Source organism: Manis javanica, chromosome 13 (assembly GCF_040802235.1).
Source record: "Manis javanica isolate MJ-LG chromosome 13, MJ_LKY, whole genome shotgun sequence".
Classification (NCBI taxonomy): domain Eukaryota; kingdom Metazoa; phylum Chordata; class Mammalia; order Pholidota; family Manidae; genus Manis; species Manis javanica.
The window spans coordinates 80,514,602-80,534,495 of record NC_133168.1 but is presented as its reverse complement, the minus strand read 5'-3'; the positions used below and the strand labels follow the sequence as shown (position 1 = coordinate 80,534,495).

The 19,894-nt window shown below is 44.1% G+C and overlaps 1 protein-coding gene across 15 annotated transcripts in view; it reads right to left on the bottom strand.

Annotated features, from left to right (window-relative positions):
* FAM120B (family with sequence similarity 120 member B) overlaps nt 1-16,959 on the bottom strand; it is an 85,372-nt gene extending 68,413 nt beyond the window's left edge. For 6 of the 15 annotated variants that reach the window (XM_037020880.2, XM_037020884.2, XM_037020886.2 and 3 more), the window contains exons 1-2: nt 7,290-8,579; nt 5,123-5,303 (exon numbers count right to left, since the gene is read on the bottom strand). In XM_037020880.2, the coding sequence (XP_036876775.2) occupies nt 5,123-5,303; nt 7,290-8,558 (1,450 nt within the window). In that variant the 5' untranslated portion in view covers nt 8,559-8,579. The other 9 variants (XM_073219919.1, XM_037020888.2, XM_037020879.2 and 6 more) reach the window with 7 other exon arrangements.
* Between the last annotated feature and the right edge of the window lie 2,935 nt (nt 16,960-19,894).

Here is a 19,894-nt window from a genome sequence, read left to right as displayed (position 1 = left end):
CAGAGCAGGAGTCAGGAGGCTGGGAGGAACACAGCCATGATGCTGAGGGTCCCAGGAGCAATGCTCCGTTTGGAGGAGCTGGAAGACATGTCAAGTTCAACAGAGTAGAGAGAGGTGATGGGCTCACACAGGGCCCCAGGGCAGAAATCCTGATGGAGAGAGGGAGGAAAGGGGGAAAGTAACCCGTAACAGCTGAGAACTGGTAAAATGTCCCATGATGAATGGAGAACAAACTGGGAATCAGAAGATGAAGAAACACAGAATATCAACCCAGGAAGCCTGCATCCATCTTTTAGCAGCTCCCATGCCAGAGAACAGAGAAAATGGAGAAGAAAATTTGTAAACTTACATAGAGAAAAACAGTAACAAGTTCCAAGAGAAAAAAGTCCCCAAGAAAGGAACAAGAATCACACTAGCATTCAACTTCATGAGCACCTAGAACTAGAGGACCATGGGGGATGGCCGTGGTGGTCATCACCCCCATTTTCTGCCCAGAGGCACTGTGCAGAAGGCAGCCTTGGTAAGAACCCTAGCAAAGTGAGGAAGCCTCCGCAGATTAAGGCTGTCCCGACAGCTGGGCTGCAGGCACATCAGAGAGCTAGTGCTGTGCAGAAAGGGGCTCCAGAAATCTGCACAGAAGTGTGCCTAAGGTCATGGCTGAAGACTGGGATATACATGTCCAGGGCAAAGCCCAGTGAGGCTGGACAAGACGACCTCTGGGGACCCCCCCACCCACACACCACTGGAGCCTGCACAGGGCACCTGACAGCAGAGTTCCAGCTGCCAATGTGCAGAGACCTCATTAAATACTTGGTACTCATGTGACAGCCTAGGAAGGCCAAACTCAGAAGCAGGGCCACTTTCTCATTCTAGAGTGAAAGGTCCTATAGGCCCACACTAGTAAAGCTTAAGACAAGCCCTGAATGATCAAGTAAATTAACTGCCTGACAGAACAAAAGTCAATACCCTTCACAGATCCAAAATCTTCCAGCAAAGACTCAAAAGATTCTGGACATGGGGTTAAGCAGAAACATGTGGACCCATTATGAGGAGAAAAGTCAGCAAAGAGACACAGGCCCAGAAATGACAGGAATTATGGGATTATGAGACAAGGATTAGAAAACAGTTACTGTGAATTAGGCAGGGATTTAAAGGAAAATACAAAGACAGGAAGAAATGGCTAAAAAGCAGCTGAAAAACACAGTATATGAAATGACAATTTTACAGGATGGATTCATACAGATTAGATAATGCAGAAGAAAGGCTCAGTAAATTTGAAAACAGGGCAGCAGGAAGTTCCCAAACTGAAACTCAGAGAGAAAAGAGGCACCAAACAAGCCTTGGTGCCTGGGTAACACCAGGAGTGTGAACTGCACCATGACTGGAGCCCTGGGACAGAAAATTGTATCTGATGAAATAACGCTCAATTTTTTTTTTCAAATTTGATAGGAAATATCAACTCACAGATCCAAGAGGCTCAGAATCCCAAGCAGAATAAACACAGAGCAAACCACTCTAAAGCTCAACTTAAACAAAATGCTGAAAACCAGTGATCAAGAGAAAAACCTTCAAGACAGCTAGAGGGAAAAACACTCGATACATATGGGGAACAATAGTAAAGACGGACCACTGTCATGTCATGAGAAACATGCAAGCCAGTGACAACATGATGTCTTTTAAGTGCTAAGCGAAAAAATACCTGTAATTCTATATCTAGCAAAAGTACACTTCTGAAATAGAGAGAATAGCAGGAAAAAATTCAGGAAATTAAAATGAACAGGTCAAGAAATGTCAAAGTCCTTCAAATGGAGAGAAAGGACACTAAAGGAATTTGGACCCACAAAGGGAATTGAGTATATCAGATGTGGGACGCAGAAAGGGCTTTCTCGTTCATTAACTCCTTTAGAAGACAACTGACTGTTTCAAGTAAGGGCTGGAAAATTACAGCCCATAGGCCAAGTCTGCCTTGCTTATTTTTGCATAGTGAGAAAGCCAATAATGCTTTAATATTACTTTAAATGATTGGAAGATTACCAGAAGAGGACTATTTGGTGATAAAGGAAGATTGTATGATACTCAAATTTTGTGACACGGGATACCACATAAGTCTTTATTGGCACCACGCCACACCCCTTCACTGACACACTGTCTATGACCACTTTCATACTACAGCAGAGTACTGATTACACAGACTGTGGGAGCCCTCAAAGCCTAAACTATTTATTATCATCTGGCCCTTCAAAAAAAAGTCTGCCACTTCCTGGTTTAAAGTAAAAATAAGAATCATGTATTATGGGGTTTAAAATATATGCATAACCTCAAAAGGTTACATACTATATGTAACATTCTTGAAATGACTAAATATTGATAAGACATTTATGTAACAGTCTCAAAATGACCAAAATGTACAGAAAGTGGGCAGTGGTAGCCCGGGGACAGGGATAGATAGCAGGGTACACACAGGGTCAGCATGAGGGGGTTCCTCTGTGGTGAAGGTTTGGTTCTGTATCTTGATAAACTGCATGGAACTATACAAACACAAATGAACAAATGCAAAATATGGTGAAAAATGATTAAGGTCCATAGTCTAGTTATTAGAATGTACCAGTGTCAACATTCTGATTTTGATATTGTACTTTATTATATAAGAAGTCATTTTGGGGGAAGCTGGGTGAAGGGTGCACGGAGTCTGTGCATATTTGCAATGCCCACCCTTGAGTACAATCATTTCAAAATAAAAAAACCTTAAAAAAAAAAGACATAAACCAACAGCAGCAAAAATTATGGGAGAATGAAAGCACACTGTTGTAAGATTTTTACATTAGCATAATAGGGTATAACACCAATGGAAGGCAAAGTGCAGTAATTCAAAGATGTATGGAACAGAGCCTGGAGCAACCACTAAAACAAAACTTGGTGAACCTAATAATCCAAAAGAAGATATAAAACAGAATACTAAAAATTATTCAATTAACCCAAAATAAGTTAGGAAAGGAGAAAATAAGGGAAAAAGAACAGGGCAAAAAGCAAAATGGAAGACTTAAACACAATCACATTAATAATTATATCAAACACAAATAATCCAAGCATCTCAATTAAAAGACAGAGATTGTCAGACTCAATTTACTGCTTTAAAGAGATATACTTGAACACAAAGTAGTAGTTTAAAAGTGAAAGGATAGAAAAAGATGCACCATGAGAACAGTAATACTAAGAAAAATGGAATGCATTTATTAGTATCAGACAAAAACAACTACAAAACAGGAGTATTACCAGATTTTTAAAAAGGAATTCTCATAATGTTAAAAGGGTCAATTCATTAAGAAACATAACAATCCTCAATGTATATGCACCTAATAATGGACCTTCAAAAATATCTGAAGCAAAACTAACAGAACTAAAGGAATAAACAAAAACATCCACAATGGAGATGTCAACATTCTTCTCTCAAGAACTAAGAAAAGTTGACAGGAAATCAGTAGATTTGAATAGCCCTGCTAACACTACTGATATTCATAGGTACTCAGCAACACAGAACATGCATGTCTCAAGCACACAAGGAATAATAAGCTAAGCTAAACAAACAGGAGAGAATATGCCTCATTATTATCACCACAAAAAAAAAACAAAACAGAAATAGAGCATTTATTTTCCTGTCCTAATAAGGTAAACTTCAGGTAGAAAGTCAAAAAGTTGAGAAAGAGAAAAGGAAAATAAAGATAAACTTTGAAGACAAGTTCAATTTGAGTAATTTTTTCTGTTATTTTGGTTAGCTAATAAAGTTATCTCTATGGCTATAAATTAGTAAAGTATGAAATTTAAGTTAGCAAAGTTTACATATTTTAACTTCATTTAACAAAACACTCTAAAAGCAATTCCAGGTAAATATCATAGCTTTCACGATGAAGCTATCTTTTTTGACTCATTAGAGTCAATGTGAGATGTTTCATGTGAAAGAAGACTATGGGCAGAGCAGCACATAAGAAGAAATAGAAAAAAATTTTCTAAACAATATTTGGTTCCCACATTTATTACATAGGTTCTTTTGTTTGTGCTTTAAATCAGGGTAAACACCTTCCTCAGGTCACATGGTGCTTGGACCCTCACGGTGCACATGGGGAAGGCAGTACATGCTGGGGATGCCACGGGTCTAACGAACAATGGGCTCAAAGAACCTGCCACTCCCTCCCCAACAATGAAAAAGAATAATCACGACACTGTGATCTGAAGATTCCATCATCACCTTCAGATTATGTAAAGGTCTGCTTTCTGGAACAATGGAGCAATACTAACAACACTGGGATGTGAGACCAGCGTTTAGGCCTCTGGGACTCAGGTATGCTTTCACCAGCTCTCACTGCCTCTGTCTCCCATCCTAGGAATGGTGTGCTAGACCCACTTCTCACCAAAGCACTCAAATCAGACATGAGGCCCCACAGGCCTGTCTCCAGTGAGCAAGGCCTTACCCAGGGGGTGACTAAACGCATCAAGCATCCCCTGCTTTCTACACCCCCAACTCGCCCCAGACTGTTCCTAAGAGAGGGTCTGGGGCCCCACTAACTTTACACTGGGTATTAAAGCTCCTCCCAATCTTACTGCTGTGTCAGTGCCTGTCCTTCCCCATTCTCTTGTCGCTACTGCACAATGGGAACACAGAAGGGAAAAAACATAAACTACAAAAATGGTAAAGGAAAACTTTGTTTATATTCTAAAATATGTACTAGATTTTATAAAATTATTTTATGAAAATATAGTTTTGATGGAGAATAGTCTTCTAATAATAAACGTACCTTAATGTTTCTATAACAGTAACATCTAATAATAAGCACTGTAAAGGAGGAAAGGGTTTTCACATTTTTAAAAAGCACAAATCCTTTTAAGGAATAAAAATATGACTTTTTATAAAAGCAATGCACTCTTCATGAATACTGACCAACTGCTTGATAATTAGCTATAGATGTCTCATGCCATTTAACCTTTTGTTTTGTACAATATTCGCATTCTGTTACAGGTTTAACAAAGAAACAAAGCCCTGTTTAAGTGTATCTGTGCCCTGAAAGAACACACTCTACTTCATGCAGCCATTTTCTCAGAATTCAGCTCCATCAATGCTGTCCCTCACCTGTACTGTGCCCCAGTAAGAGGGCGTAGACGCGCTGCCGCACAGGGCGGTAGACAAAGGCCTGGCTGGGCAGGGCCTGGTCCAGTTCGTCCTCCAGGCTGTTGCTGCACTCCACCTCCCCACTGCTCATGATGTTGTACACCAGGTAGCTCTCCGCCTGGACATGATGCTCTCTGGCAACCTGTTCAAATTGAAATACAACCAATTTCTCCTTGGAAACAAAGTAGTAACTTGCAAAGAAAAAGCCTCAACACCTTTTCATCACATGCTAGTGTTTTTAAGGCACTCAGAAAATGAAATAATTGTCACGCACACACATGACATCAAGCTGGCATTTATGCTTCCTTTCCTTTGGGCTTCTAGGCTCAAAAATTACTTTTTCCTTCTCCTCCTTCCAACACCTACCAGATGTATCACACTTACTGCTACAGTATCTCACTTTGTCAACCTAATAATAAGTGTCACTATAAAAGGCTCTTGCTGACCCCCAGCCCGTTTTTCCCTTCTCCAACCCACCCTTCACACCAACACCCTGTCTTCTTAGAAACAGAGGGCCAGTTCCTACCTTCCCCAAAACCCCTGAATGGCTACTGCAGATTGTTCACCCGCACTTTCAGGCCCTACTGGGCCTCAGTGTCCTCTTCCCACACACACCATGAAACTGCAATGCTCCAGCCACCTTTGCTGTCCCAGAGTGCCAAGCCTCCTCCCTGCATTGGTGCCCCCATAGGATGTCCCCATCGGTGCCTGCCCACCTCCCACTTCACAAGCCTCTTTCCCATGTAGGTTCACTTAAAGTGTCTCCCTCTCCATAAATCCTCTCCTCGCAGCTATAACTCATCTCCTCCCTACCTTACGGGGCTCAATGCACATTTACACTGCAATACTTATCTTCTGATCTCTCCTACCTCACTGTAAGCTCCTTGGGACTAGGAACTAGGTCATATTCATGCATTTGTTCAGTAATTTTTACTGAGCAAAAACTAGGTGCTGATAGTTGTGTGTTTCTGCCTAGCAGTGCCAGCACACATTGGTCGGGGATGCGATGTATGGTTTAAATTGATTCCACTTTCTCATTCAATAAATAGGATAGTCAGGAGGCTTCTCAGCGTGTGTAACCATGCAGTTATGATGGAAAACACTAGTAGACATTAACCAGCAGATACGGCAGAAGAGCTTTCCAGGCCAGGACGGATGACGGATGACACAGCTACACACACGTGTTAGCAGCAAGGTGGAGGCCTGCCACAGCCTTGTTGAGGGATCATGTCTACCCTGAGCTGTGAAGTGCAAATAAATAGCTTTATTTCTGCCTGCAGCATGACTAATGGATTGGAAGGGGCACGGGTTTGTACAGGAAGTGTTAAGAGATCACCACAGTGACCCAGTCAGGACAGAGCTTGGTCCAGGGTAGCCAAATATTGAACAGGTGAAAGGAACGAGACTTGGGATACACAGTGCCTAGGCTTGTAACTTGTGTGGCCAGATGAAAGATGGTGACACAATGCCAGGAGCAATTCATGGATAAGGCTGTGGGCTGGGTTTTGAGCTTGCTGAGATGCCTTTGGGGCAGTCACATGCCTTAGCCAGAACAGGAGAGTGCCTGCCTCAAAGAGCTGCTGGGAGGATAAATGAGGTGTGTCAGCACAGACCCTCACACGGAACAGGTGTTCATTAAGAGTGGCCCTCCATCAAAACCTTCCTTGGCTCTATTACCCCTAGAATTAGTCCAGATTCCTGGCGGGATGTTCAAGGATCTTCACAGTCTGACTGCAGTCCACCTCCCACATTTTCTTACTTTTCCCCTCAAGCCCTTGCTCCAGCCCTGTTCTACGCTGTCCCAACAGCACAGACTCAGCGCTCCACCCTTCATGCTCCTATAGCCCCACGTCTCTGCCTTCCAAAGCAAAGTCCAGCCCCACCTCTACCAGAAGCTTCTCTCTGTCTCTCAGCCCACAGCGATCTCCCTCCTACAGACTCCTAGAGCTCTCCTCTAGAACAGAAGCAAACAGTTTATGACATGAGTCCAAATGTGCTATGTCAACTTCCTAACTGAACTCTGTGGGTCCTGCCCTGTGCTCCCCACAGTGCCTCAACCATGTTCACAGACAAGTCCATCAGAGGACACATCCCACTCATGACCTACCAGGTGGGTATATCTACATACCTTTAAGATGTCAGGGTCTGAAACCATGGTCACTTGTGGCCTCGTTTCAGGCTCCATATCCACGGGGCCTTCTTGTTGCATTTCAGGGTTTGTACGCATGAGTGCTTCCCCCTTAAATTCAAGAACTGTACCTATAGGTAATTTCTGCTTGATTTTAGGGTGTGTACACATGGGAACTTCTTGCTTGGGTGCAGGATCTATATTGATGGGAACTTCCTGCTTGGATTCAAGCTCTGTACACATGGGAACTTCCTGCTTGGATTCAGGCTCTGTACACATGGATACTATCTCCTTTTCCAAAGTTATTACACCTTTGGGTTTTTGGAAAAACCATGGTGATTTCTGTCCTGGCAAAAGATATGATGCCACTCCCCTATGAAAAAGGGCTTTGTTTGGTCCCAAAGGTAACATTTCTTCCAGCTTTTTCTCACCTTGATACAAGTGAAGAACTTTAGCTATGTGGTCAGCTACAGCTAAGATAATGTTACCTTTTTTGTCAAAGTTCTCTTTCACTGAGGTGTAGGAAGACAAGCACTTGTACCGAAAGCTTTCAAACATGCCTTCTGGGATTATGTCATTGCCAAGGAGGCAGGCCAGCAGAGGGAGGTCTGCCAGGCTGAGACCCAGACTCTGGCAGAGTGTCTCTCTACAGAGCATGACAGTCTCAAGACTCTCCAGACAGAGCTCACTAATTGAAAAGTAGGGGCAGGTGTCATAAATCAAGTAGTCTGTGTCTTCCCCTAGAATTCCAAGACAGTTATTCTGGAGGCCATAGGACGCCACCTCATAGTCAGCTTCCTGCAATGAACACAGGGTCTCCTGACCAAGGGTCTTCAAAGCAAACCGCGTAAAGATGGCCAGCCCAGACGGTATGAAGAACATGCTTCTACCAGGCTGCTCCCTGTGCGACTTGATATAGTGGAAAATCTTGGCAATCTCCCTGTTGTTCTTGAGTCTCCGTTTCACCCACTCACGGCGCTTGTCCTGCTCCACAGTCCCGTCAAAGAAGAAGGTCAGCTGGATGCCGACAGCTGTGAAGGCTTGCACAAAATCTTGCAAAGCAGAAAAGTATTCTCGCCACTGGCCACCACAGATCCAAGATCTGGGAGTATACCAGTACCTGAGACAACACATGGCATCAACCACAACGGTAGGGGTGCACCCAGGATGCTTGCTTCGGTGGCGTTCCGCTAGGTCTCTGAAATTCACTACTGTACATACATGCGGGCAGGAACCTCCCACAAATCCCTGCAAGCCTCTGACGCCCATAATGGAACTGCAGGAAAGGACCTGGAAAGGGAAATACATTAACAATTATGGCACTATCACTAAACATATGGCACCCTCAAAGCAAACACAAGGTAACATTTAATGGTCATTCTCTATTTCAAAACAACTCTCATCTCCAACATGATATGCTACATGATATGACAGTTGGGAGCCCAGAGAGTTTTCCACAACAGCACATAAGGAATTTCACTTAGAAGCTCCCTGAGCTGGACTTTTATCATGACAACATAATGTAAGAATCTGTCAAGATTTTCTCTAAGACATTTATTCAGGACATTTCTCATCAAATTCAAAAACAAGATGTTTCCCATCTAGAATTCCAGTAGACACTGATTTTGAAAATCTAAAACATAAGTTGATACATACAACATGATGTTTCTCAAAGTAGTTTTGCTGAGTAAAAAAACAAACAAAAAAGGAGTATATATACAGTGTGCAATTCTATTTACATAAAATTCTAGCTCACTGAGAGGCAAGCTGATCTGTAGGGACGGAGAGCACAGCAGTGGTTGTCAAGGGTGGGGATGCCGAGGAGGAGGGGTGTGCAGAGGAGAAATTGTTGGGGTGATGGGTATATTCACTACCTTGATGGTGGTAATGGTCTCGGGGTGACACATGCTGACGAGGTTGAACTGGACACTGTAATATGTGCACTTTACTGTAATGTCAAGCACAGGTCAATCAAGATGTTCAAAGAATAAAACCTACTATGCAAATATTTACATTTGAGATGGTGACTGACTTTTAATGGAAAACTGCCCATTCTAAAATGTAGAAACAGACAAAATAGTTCAAAGAGAATTTGCATCTGGAAAAAGTCTAAGCAGAGTACTTGATATAATAAGATACCCTTATATATAATGAAAGATGTAGTGTAAGACATTCTTCAAGTAGGTAATAGAATCTCTCAATGGTCACAAAAATTCCATAATGACATCTTTTATCTTGACGGCCTATATTCTTTCACATGGGTTTTATTCAAGAGTCATCAGGGTTTAGCGTCCTTTGATAAAACAAAACAAAAAATCCTTATTATGCAAACAGCAACACCTGAACAAATAAGCCTTCTCCAGCATAGGCTGGAGGACAGCAGCCACCGGCTGAAGACCATCACAGCTCTGCCTGATGTCCCCCACAGCACTGGCACTCCACACACAAAACCTCTGATCTTCAAAACAACCCTGACAGGTAAAAGACTAAAAGTTCTATTTCACAAATGAAGAGACTCTAATTACTTGATTGAGGAAAGTCACCCATACAGGGTCATCTTCTTAGGATTTATTATTGCCTGCTGGTGGAATCTGGCCCTAACACTGGAATTTGAAGTTATCTGTTTAATAGCTGTTAGTAATGAAAAATATAAACTGATGTGGACATAAATAGCACACATTTATGTTGAAATTTAGAGAAGTCTTGCTCATTGTTCTCTAAACATAAGGGAACATATGAATTCATATACCCCAAACCAACCATAAAGTAATTACTAGTCTAGAGTTTATCTTGGGAGCATTTCCATGGTACACGAGTTTTTGAAGAGGAACTGGACCTCATAATGGGATTATCTCAGCTCTAAGGCAGTTCTGCAGGTCAGACCTCTGGGTGACATCGTATTTCTGCAGCAGGTGACTTTTCTGGTGGCATTTCAGCCCAGTGTTGAGTGCACATTTGGAAAGGGGCTCTTGGAATACAATGGGTGGTCGAGACAGCCAACAGTACTCGGCCTCATGAATGTGGCCACTCCAGGCCTAGCTTTAAAAACAGCAGACTTGGAAGGTCTGCTGACAGGTGGATCCGAGGTAGCTCTTAGGAACGTGGACTCTGACTGCTCCTATGCTGCAGATGCCTCACTGGCTCCGAGCTGGGTGCTGATCCCTTCCCATCAGGTGCCCCCATGGCCAGGGCCGGCGCGCAGTCCTCGCTGGCTTGCTCAAGACACACACGCTGCAATGCACACACTCAGAGACGAAGCTGAGAGAGGGAGCCTGGCAGCCCGCCCTGGACCCGGCCCCCCAGATGCGACTTACGCAGCAGCCTGACACATTTGGGTTGGCTGCTGTCCCTCACCAACAAAAAGGGATTTTTGTTTCATGCATTTTTCTTCTAAAACTGCAAATGTCAACACTGAGATTCTCAAAACACTCTCCTCTTTATTCCTCAAGAATTCAGGCTCAGCCTCTACTCTGATTTTATTCAAATGTTTTCCTTCTCACCCCACAGTATCTTAATTAAACATGTACTGGTACTCCTGTTTCTCACATTTTAAATAACAAATTACCTCAGGAATGTTATATTACAATGTGTTCTTCTATGGCATTTACAAAGAAAAATTTGGGAACTTGTGAAATTTGAGGATGCCTTCTGGTATTTCAGCTCTTTAAAGTATTCAATAATCACACTACCCACCCTCTACACAGCTGGCATGGTGTGAAATGAAATGCTTAAAAGATAAGTTCTGTAGATATTACCTTTTAGATTTTTTTAAGAGCCTTTCACTGATACAAGCGCGTTTTTTCATTCTTTAAAGGTAATGTTTAAAATGGTTGCACAAATACATATATATATGTGTGTGTGTATATGTAAAATTTAATTTATTTTATCTGCAAATTACACAGGAAATTTTCATTATTCAGAAACTTGTTTGGGAAGAAAACAGAAGTCATGTCTCAATAGATAGGCGCGTCATTGCCCAAAATACAGTCTGGGAGTCACTTCCATCATTTCCATCGATGTGGGCCCCTCAGGACAGATGACACCACTGTCATATTTCCAATACCCATCAAATAAAATTTAATTCCATTCAAATGGTTTTCCTTCTCACCGCAGCAATGAAAAGAGTTTGGCAAGTGCAGGCCCACTACGTATTTGTAAATGGACGAGCAAATCAAGGCATCTAAGGGCAGATGTATGAAGAGAAATCAGATATCTGCAAGTGTAGACTTCAACTGTGGGCAAGTAAGAGTACAAAGTAGGGGGTCATGGCCCTCAAGTAACTGACAAACTAATTCAGGAGACAGCATCAGTGCAGGAAACTCTGAGGGGCAGCCGGCAGCATACAAGCCCAGCTGGAACATGCTGGAGGCCGTCCTCTTCAGAATGGCTTCACTCTCCTGACAGCCGGACCCAGCCCCACACACCGAGTTATCAGAAGGTGAGGGTGTGAGCAAGAAAGAGAAGTCTAGAAGTTCCTTCTTTCAACTGACAGGCTCTTAGAGAAAAAGAGTGGCATGCAAAAACCTATCAACCCTATTTGTCACTCATAGAGGGGGACAAAGACTGCATGCCCAATCACTGGCCAGAGGGTCAAATGCATTCACAGGCAGCCCAGGGAATAGATCCCACGTGGAGAGCAGTGATTGCCGAAGAACCACCAGTACCAGTGCTCGTGGCCACCTGAAGGACATACCCAGTCATCCAATATCGTCAAAGTATGATTTTCAAAGGCTAAAAGACATAACCTACATGAATATAAATTGTGAGGGAGATGGAAAGATGAGAGGGTGGTTCAGAGGGCATCTGAACAGCTACAATTGACTAAAATTAGCTTAAGCTGGAGACAAATCAGGATAACATCCTACAAAGCAATAAAGCTGTAACGTTTGGATTTATCTTTATCAGGCAGAATAGTTCCTCTCTCTACAAGACAAAAATATGCAAACTAACATGTAACATCAGTGTTTAGGCTCTAAAGTAAATAATCGAATAGACAGGTACATTCTGCTGGAAAACTGAGAGCTCCTGGGTGAGCTGGTTACATGGCGCAGGGTGGCCGTGATGAACGTGAGCCCTCTTTTCTCTCTTGCCTCATTTCCAGCCCCAGGTAACCCTTCCAGTGAGTAACCCTGACTTCTCTCCTTCTGACTGCCCCGCCTAGAGAGACACATTTCAGGGACCCCTCACACACAGCAGCACAACGACAGGGACTGAAAACGCCATGAGATGAATGCCCATCCCATGCCAGCAAGTGGGCAGAGGGTTTGCTCGGTGTGTGCTGAGTATTTGTGAATGCACAACCAGCCAGGTGTGGAAAGGAAGGGTTGTCTCCAAGCTTCAGAGGACCTTCACACTGGGCATGCTGAACACCTGACAGACCTTGTCCTTGACAAGCTCCAGCGAGGCCCCTCTGTGCCCTCTTCCTGACTAGGCCTCCATGTATGTCCCTGCAAAGTCCAGTTTTAGCAAAAATTCTGCTGGGTCAGTTTAGAAAAAATCCCACACCCTTGGTGTATGATTACCCTCAAAATCTAATCAAACTCTTCATCCCCTAACTTTGTCTTTAACGGACCCTCTTACTCCTGGCTGGGCTATAAGCCCCCAAAAGTCTCTGCCATATGCAGTTGAGCCGTACCTCACTCCCACACTGCAGAAGTCTTGAATAAAGTCTTCCTTGCTATTTTCACAAGTGCCAGAATAACTTTTTTTTAATATGGCTACCTCAAAGATTATTTGAATGAGAAAAGGAAAGCTTATGGCTGCTGCAATGTACTTTAATATATCTCAGTGCAGGTGTCCAGATTCAGAATGCCCTGGGGGACCCCCCACCCCAGAACACAGTCTGCCTTGTAGCAAGATTCAGAACACTGGTATGTGACTGATGGAGACACCCAGTAGTTGGCAGGTTGACCTCTTTGAGCTGTGTCCTTGGGAGAAACGATGGAACACCAGGCAGTGGAATAATGTAGATAAAGCCTTCAGAACAAAACAGGACCAAGTACAAGTTATAACTTCCACTTGAAAGCAGCGAAACTCTGAACCAGTTTCATTTTTTTCATCTGCAAAGTAAGGTTTACAAGACCTACTACATAAATTGTCCTGATGCAATTTTATTTACATTACAGATTTATTCATCAAACATTTCTCATTAGTTGCTAAAGTATACTAAAATCAGCTCATCAGTCAAAATTCTTAAATCACCTCAAAATTTAAAACAAAGCCACACAAATTCTAGTGAGATTTTACCATGTTTGATTTTTACAAGCTAAACTATTCTTTAATGTCAGAAATGTATTTATTTGTAAAATGTATTTTCTGATTAAAAAAGCTGCCATGAAAAAAAAGCAACCACATTCTTTGCAGAAAATTCAGAGATAGTACAAAGAAAAAAAAGGACAACTTATAATCTCATCTTCCACAGACAGACCACAGCAAACATTTTAGAGTACACACATTATTATCTACTGTTTTTAAAAACTGGGATCATACTTTCCTATAATCTACTTTCAAGTCATGATATATATGAAGATAGTCCTAAAGCTCACATCACCCCTCCTGTACGAAATGGACAGGCAGTGTGCACACAGCAGGAGGAAGGGTTTGGCCCACACTGAACATTCAGGTCATGTTCAATATTGCATCTGTAAAGATGAATGCGAGTCACATCTGTGTACATATATCTTTGAGCACATCTCCAGTCATTTCCTGGGGATAAATCTTAGGCATGAAACTACTAAACCAAAGTAAAAGCATATATTCTCCAACAGGCTGTCCATGCCCTCTGCTTACTTCCCTAGCAGGAAACGTAAACAGGTTAACACCCAGCGGGTGTCACTGCACAGCAGAGCATGGGGGTACTCAGCAGAAAGACCCACACAGTTCCAGGACTCACAGCTGTCCTAGAAAAGGCATTCCAAATGAGACTTGACACAAGGCAGGAAAGGAAGGCATGGGTGGACAGCAATGGGAAAGCAGTCATGGGAGGTGTGAAGCAAGGGCAAGGAGGGATGGGGTTCTTAGGTCTGTATGGTCTTTTTTATTATTAAATGGATGTTAATAAGGTGCTTTAATGTCTATTAAGTAGTTTAACCTATAGCTTAATTTATACTATAAATGTGTTCTTCACATATGGAAAATAGAAGAAAAAAAAACCGTTCAGTATGGTTGTAACTTGTGGTCTAAGAAGGAGACTAAGGAGAGGCTAAGAGCCAGCTAGAGGATCTGCAGACCATGTACGCACCTGCACTCCATGCCAGGGGAAATCAGATATCACGCAAGGTATCTGCAAGAGCCCTTAGAAACACTGTCTTGCCTATGTCACAGAGAAGGGATGGAGACAGGCAAGACTAGAGGTAAACGAGGGGCTCTGGTGGATACTGGTTGTGCTGGCTGTCCAATTTCCAACATTCTCCCTATTCCGGAAGGATCCCAAAACTGGAGGGATGCAAAGCCCTATTTCCTACTGCAAAAGACAAAAGAGGTCAGAGACTCTCTTCCGGCCCCCTACAGATATACCAAAGGCATGAGTTCTAAATTCCCACATGCATTTGGTATTCATCTAGTGCTCTCTATGCTCCAGGACCTGTGCTAGCAGCTCTGGACACCGCAATCAAGAAGAGGAAGTCCGTAAGAAATGAATCTTGAAATAGAGAGGCAAAGGCTCAGGGTCTCTCAGAAAAGCAGCAAGCCTGGGACTTTAAATATGTGCAGTTTACTCCAAAAGCCCACATCAGACACCCGGCTAGCCCCAGACTCTACAGTAAAAGGCATGTTCTGTAGCACAAGGCAGGAAGGCCTGATTGCTGGGCCACAGCCAACAATGCATACTACCTTATGCCACCTGCCTGAGGTCACAACACTTACAATAAAGCCTGAGTGCAGAGGAGGAGGGGCAGGAGGGGCAAGAGGGGGAGGAAGGAGAGAGGGAAGGAGGGAGGAGGGGAAGGATGGGGACAAAGGGGAGAGTTTGAAGGACAAGAATTCCAAAAACAAGACAGCAGGATACGACCAAGGCCAGTTTCATAGGAATCCAAGTTGTGCAGGGCCTGAACTTATACAATTGGGGTAACTTCTTTTAAAAAAACCTATATAAAATTATAAACACAAGGCCACTAAGTTCCTTCCCAGTGTCTCAGAAGGGAACCGTAAAAGTGAGGGGACTGAAGCCTGAATCTCTTGGCTTTACACTAATCTGCCCCACCAGTGACTCCCAGGTTCAGGCTCAGGGCAGAACCTCAAAATACTAAAAATACAAATGACCTCAGATGTCACCTGCTGCAGTTTTCATAATTTATGGATGAGAAAAAATTGGACCAGAAGGGATGGGGTTTCTGTAAGTCTGGAAGAGCAGGTGGTTAGATATAACACAAGAAAACCAGGAAGTCAAGAACTAGTGCACATGGAGAGGTGGCGTATTTGGCATGAGCACAACTGATAAAGGAAGCCCAGCTGAGTTCTCAGACAAAAGGAACGGCAAGAGCAGGGAACCCACTGTGGTGGAGCTTAGAGTGCGCAGAGGCAGATGGGGAACCAAAGAGAGAATGTGTGAAGGCTCGGCTGGTGCAGAAGGTAGCTCCTAATAGCAAGGTCCAAACACCCGCAGGGTCAAAGAAAACATGGTCAAAGGACAAGATTTGCAAATGACAGAGAACAAAATAAAGAAGATGATCCAAGACTTGGAGAAACTGTGTAACACATCTGCAGACAGACAATGGAGAACATCTGGGAAGCTCCAAACCTGATGCCACTCCGTGCTTCTCACTCTTAACCATTCACCCAAAAGCTGAAGCCAGAAACCTGGAAGTCATTAGAAGCACCCGCACCTCATCTCTTTTCCACCAAACTCACCTCCCACTTCTATCCACTACCATTTTCGGGTTTTTAGTTCTAAAACTTCTCTCTCCTGCCCAACTGCAGGGCCCTCTTCTTGTGATGTGGCGAGTCATCACCCCCGCCATTATCCCTACACCTGCCAGACTCTTTCAGCACTAAGTCTGATCACTTCCTTGTTCCAAATTCTCTTTAGCTTCCTGACATTCCCCATCTGTACCCAGCACTTTTTTTCCCCGAATATGTCAGACTGCCTCCGACCTTCGCGTCTTAAACACGCCGTTCTCCCTGCGGGACTGAACAACCTCTGGCCACTATTTCACCTCCCAACTTCGGCTTATTCAAACAGCTCACTTCCCGCATCCGGTACAGAAACGTCCTGCCCCTCTTGGGCCGACTTAGACATACATTCTCTCCCGCGGGTCTGCAAGCCTGGGCTGGAGGCGAGCCCAGTCCTTTCACCCCCCAGGCCCTCAGGCGGCTCGGTGCTGGGCAGCGCAGGTGACTCGTGGCTGGCGCGCACGCTTGGGATGCAAGTGCCGGGTCAGCGGCGATTCGCGCGCCGGCGGCCGGGGGCCGAGGACAACAGCACTGAGGGGAGGGCTCCGGTCAGGGCGCGCCAAGGCGGCACTGGGACCGTAAGGACATGGGGCCGGGCCCGCAACCGCACAGAGCCGCGGGCGCCGAGGCCACCGGCCCGGAAAGCGCCCGCACGCCGGGCCCTCAGGAGCCCTACCTAGAGGAGCGCAGTACTGCCGAACACAGGCCGCTCAGCACTCCGCTGTTGCAGCTGCCCGCCCGCTTCCGCTTCCGCTCCGGCGCTTCCGCCCGAGGCACCGCCCCGCGGGCCCCTGGGGGCGTGGCGCCCGGGAGCTAGGCGCGCAGGCGCTGCGCCCGTTGCTTCGGAAACGGAGTCTGTGCGTCGGCGGTGGCTGCTGTGTCCCAGCGCAGCCGGGCAGGCTGAGGCCCCACGGCGGGTGGCCGGCTAACCCTCCCCGCCCCAGCTGGTGCGCGGGGGTGAGCGACCGTGCGGCTCGTGTGCCGCCGGCCCGCGCTCCGACTGGAGAGCGCCCGAGAAAGCTGTCCTGGGCCCGAGCAGCACCGAGCGGGGAACCCGCCTTCCCCGCTTCTTCTTTCGGAGAAGCCCACGTCAGAAGATTCTCACGAGGAATGTGTTACCGTGCTTATGGAGAGCTTTCCGAGAAAGCCAGTGGCGAGGCGAACTTCGGGAAGGGGTGTAAGATCAGTGGAAATGTGTGTGGGGCAACCGAGCAGGCCGCAGCACCCCACCCGGGAGAAGGGCACAGCATGCCGTGCTCAGAGAACGATTGGAAGGAAACCTGGTTCCCCGATCTTGGTGGAACTGTAGGAGAGTAACCATCCTGACCCCTGCCTCCTGCACACTGAGTCTGTTCTTTTAAAATATCTCTTGGCACACTGCTCCGATGCACTGGTGAATGTAACCTCTTCCCTGCAGGTACCCCCTGTTGTAAACAGGTATACGAACTGTTCCTTGACAAAGGACATTGAAGCAGTCTGATCAGAACGCGCCTGATCGGTTGTCATTTGGGTCATTGCCTCAGTAAGACTGGATAAACTCCAATCTTTCTTTTGAAAAATTTTTATTTTATTTTAAGGTACATTAAATCTTATGAAGGTTTCACATGAGCAACATTGTGGTTTCAACAATCACCCATATTATCATTTCCCCTCCACACATGCACACACCCAACCCTTGGACCTTGGGGGGGGTGACCTTGGACAAGTTATTTAACCTCTGTACCCTCAACCTTCTCATTTGTAAAGTTGGTATAATGACAATATTTCCCAGACAGTACTTACAAAGAGCATAGCCAAGGCCCCCGCCCACAGTAAGCAAGTAGACCTGTGCCAGTATTGCTGTGATGATGATGGTCACTCTCATAATACTCTGGAACCCACAGTTTTTAATGGACAGATTTGCCAGTGTGGAGTGTGGTGTGAGAGAGTTCCAGCGTGAGGAGAAACAACAGGTAAGGACACATAACACTTTAGGGAAATTTCAGTGACTGTAATGTATACATACATAAGGGAGCAGTGGCAGATAAAACTGGATGGGTGAATGGGATTCCCTGATAATGCAGTGTCTCTATCTCATGTTAAGGAGTTTGGACTCTGTCTCAACCATGATTTCTGAAGCTGCTTTAAGATCAGTAAAGTTCATATTCAGGACATATTCCCTTGGGTTTAAGTAAGGCAGGCTTCAGATTACACACAATCCTCATTCCTCTAGCTGTAATGCCATCCTTTTCTTTATAACCAAGAGGCTGTTTGGGTAGCCAAGTGTGCTAATAGAGTAACATTGAAACCAATCTAATTTATTTTAAACTAAATTATGGACAAAGGTCAATTATTAATAATACTCAATTATTTAAGATGCATCTCAAAATCCACCTTTACATACAACATGTCTCAGTAGGGCTCCTATAAGCCCCAGGAGAGGTTTCAGTTGGGAAGTAAAATGATCAAACGTTCCCTCATAGTCTTGTATCCTACACAGCACTTAGATCAAGCACTCAAAATGCATTACCAAATTGAAGTGACACAATATGTATGTATTAAACAATTTGGGAACAAATCTCTCCATTTGATATACAAGGCTTTCATATGCTGTTGATATTTTTTTCAAGTAAAATCAACAAACAGTGCTCAGCATCTATTACTCATTGTATACCATAGGGTTACACCAAGAAGTATGTGACAGTCTCTAGTCTTAAGGAGCACACATTGTGGATGGGGAGACAAACTAACATACATTAAACACTAGGAAACACATGAAGCATAGAGCAAGGTTTGTAACATGAAGAAGGTGGCAAGGGTATCATGCGTAAACTTAGCCTGGAAGGAAACAGGATCTGAGACAGGATTAGGAGGGGAAGCATTTCCATGCAGAAGGAGCAGACCCAGGAAGGAGATGGAAGTAGAAATTCAGGTGTTGAGAGGGAGCTGCCAGGGACATCAGGCTTGAGGAGCAAAAGCCCCACACTGACAGTGCAGACATGGGGCTAGATTGTGGAGGCTCGGGGAGGCAGATTGGCTGAAACCCTTTGCCCTAGAGAGTTCTACCACTCAACATTCCTCATGTATCCCATAGGACTGCCTACAAGCATGTCTGCTTCTCCCTGAGTATACACAGATGACCAAGATCAACAGACACTTGAGGAAGACAGAAAAAAAAAACTAGGAAGGAAAAATGTCATTAAAAACTTAATTATCTGTAGGCTCTGAAGATATTACATACATGAATGAAAAAGAGAAAGGTATATAAAAGAACATTTAGAAAATAAGAGCTCTTGAAAGTTAAAGCAATAAATTTAAAAATTGATAACAGAAATTTGATATCTTTCAGAAAATAGGAAAAAGATGGAGAAAAAGATAAAAGAAAATTAGGAGATGAAGAAGTTTGACTTCTGAAAAAAAAGGGAATCATAAGAAAGAGAACAGAGAAAATGAAGAAGAAGAAATTACTCAAGAAATAATTCAAGAAACCTTCCCAGATCTAGAACACATTCTCATATTGCAAGAGTCCACCAAATGCTCAGCACAACTTGCGGAAAAGGATCCTCATGAAGGTACATCATCACAAAATTTCAGGACGCCAAGAATAAAAAAAAAGATATCAAAAAGTTTTCATAAGGAAAAATAAAAAGGTTACATTTAAGGGATTGGAAATCAAAATGGCATGGAAATTCTCACTAGAGTCCCAGAAAGCTGAAATTCAATGGAGCATTTATCTT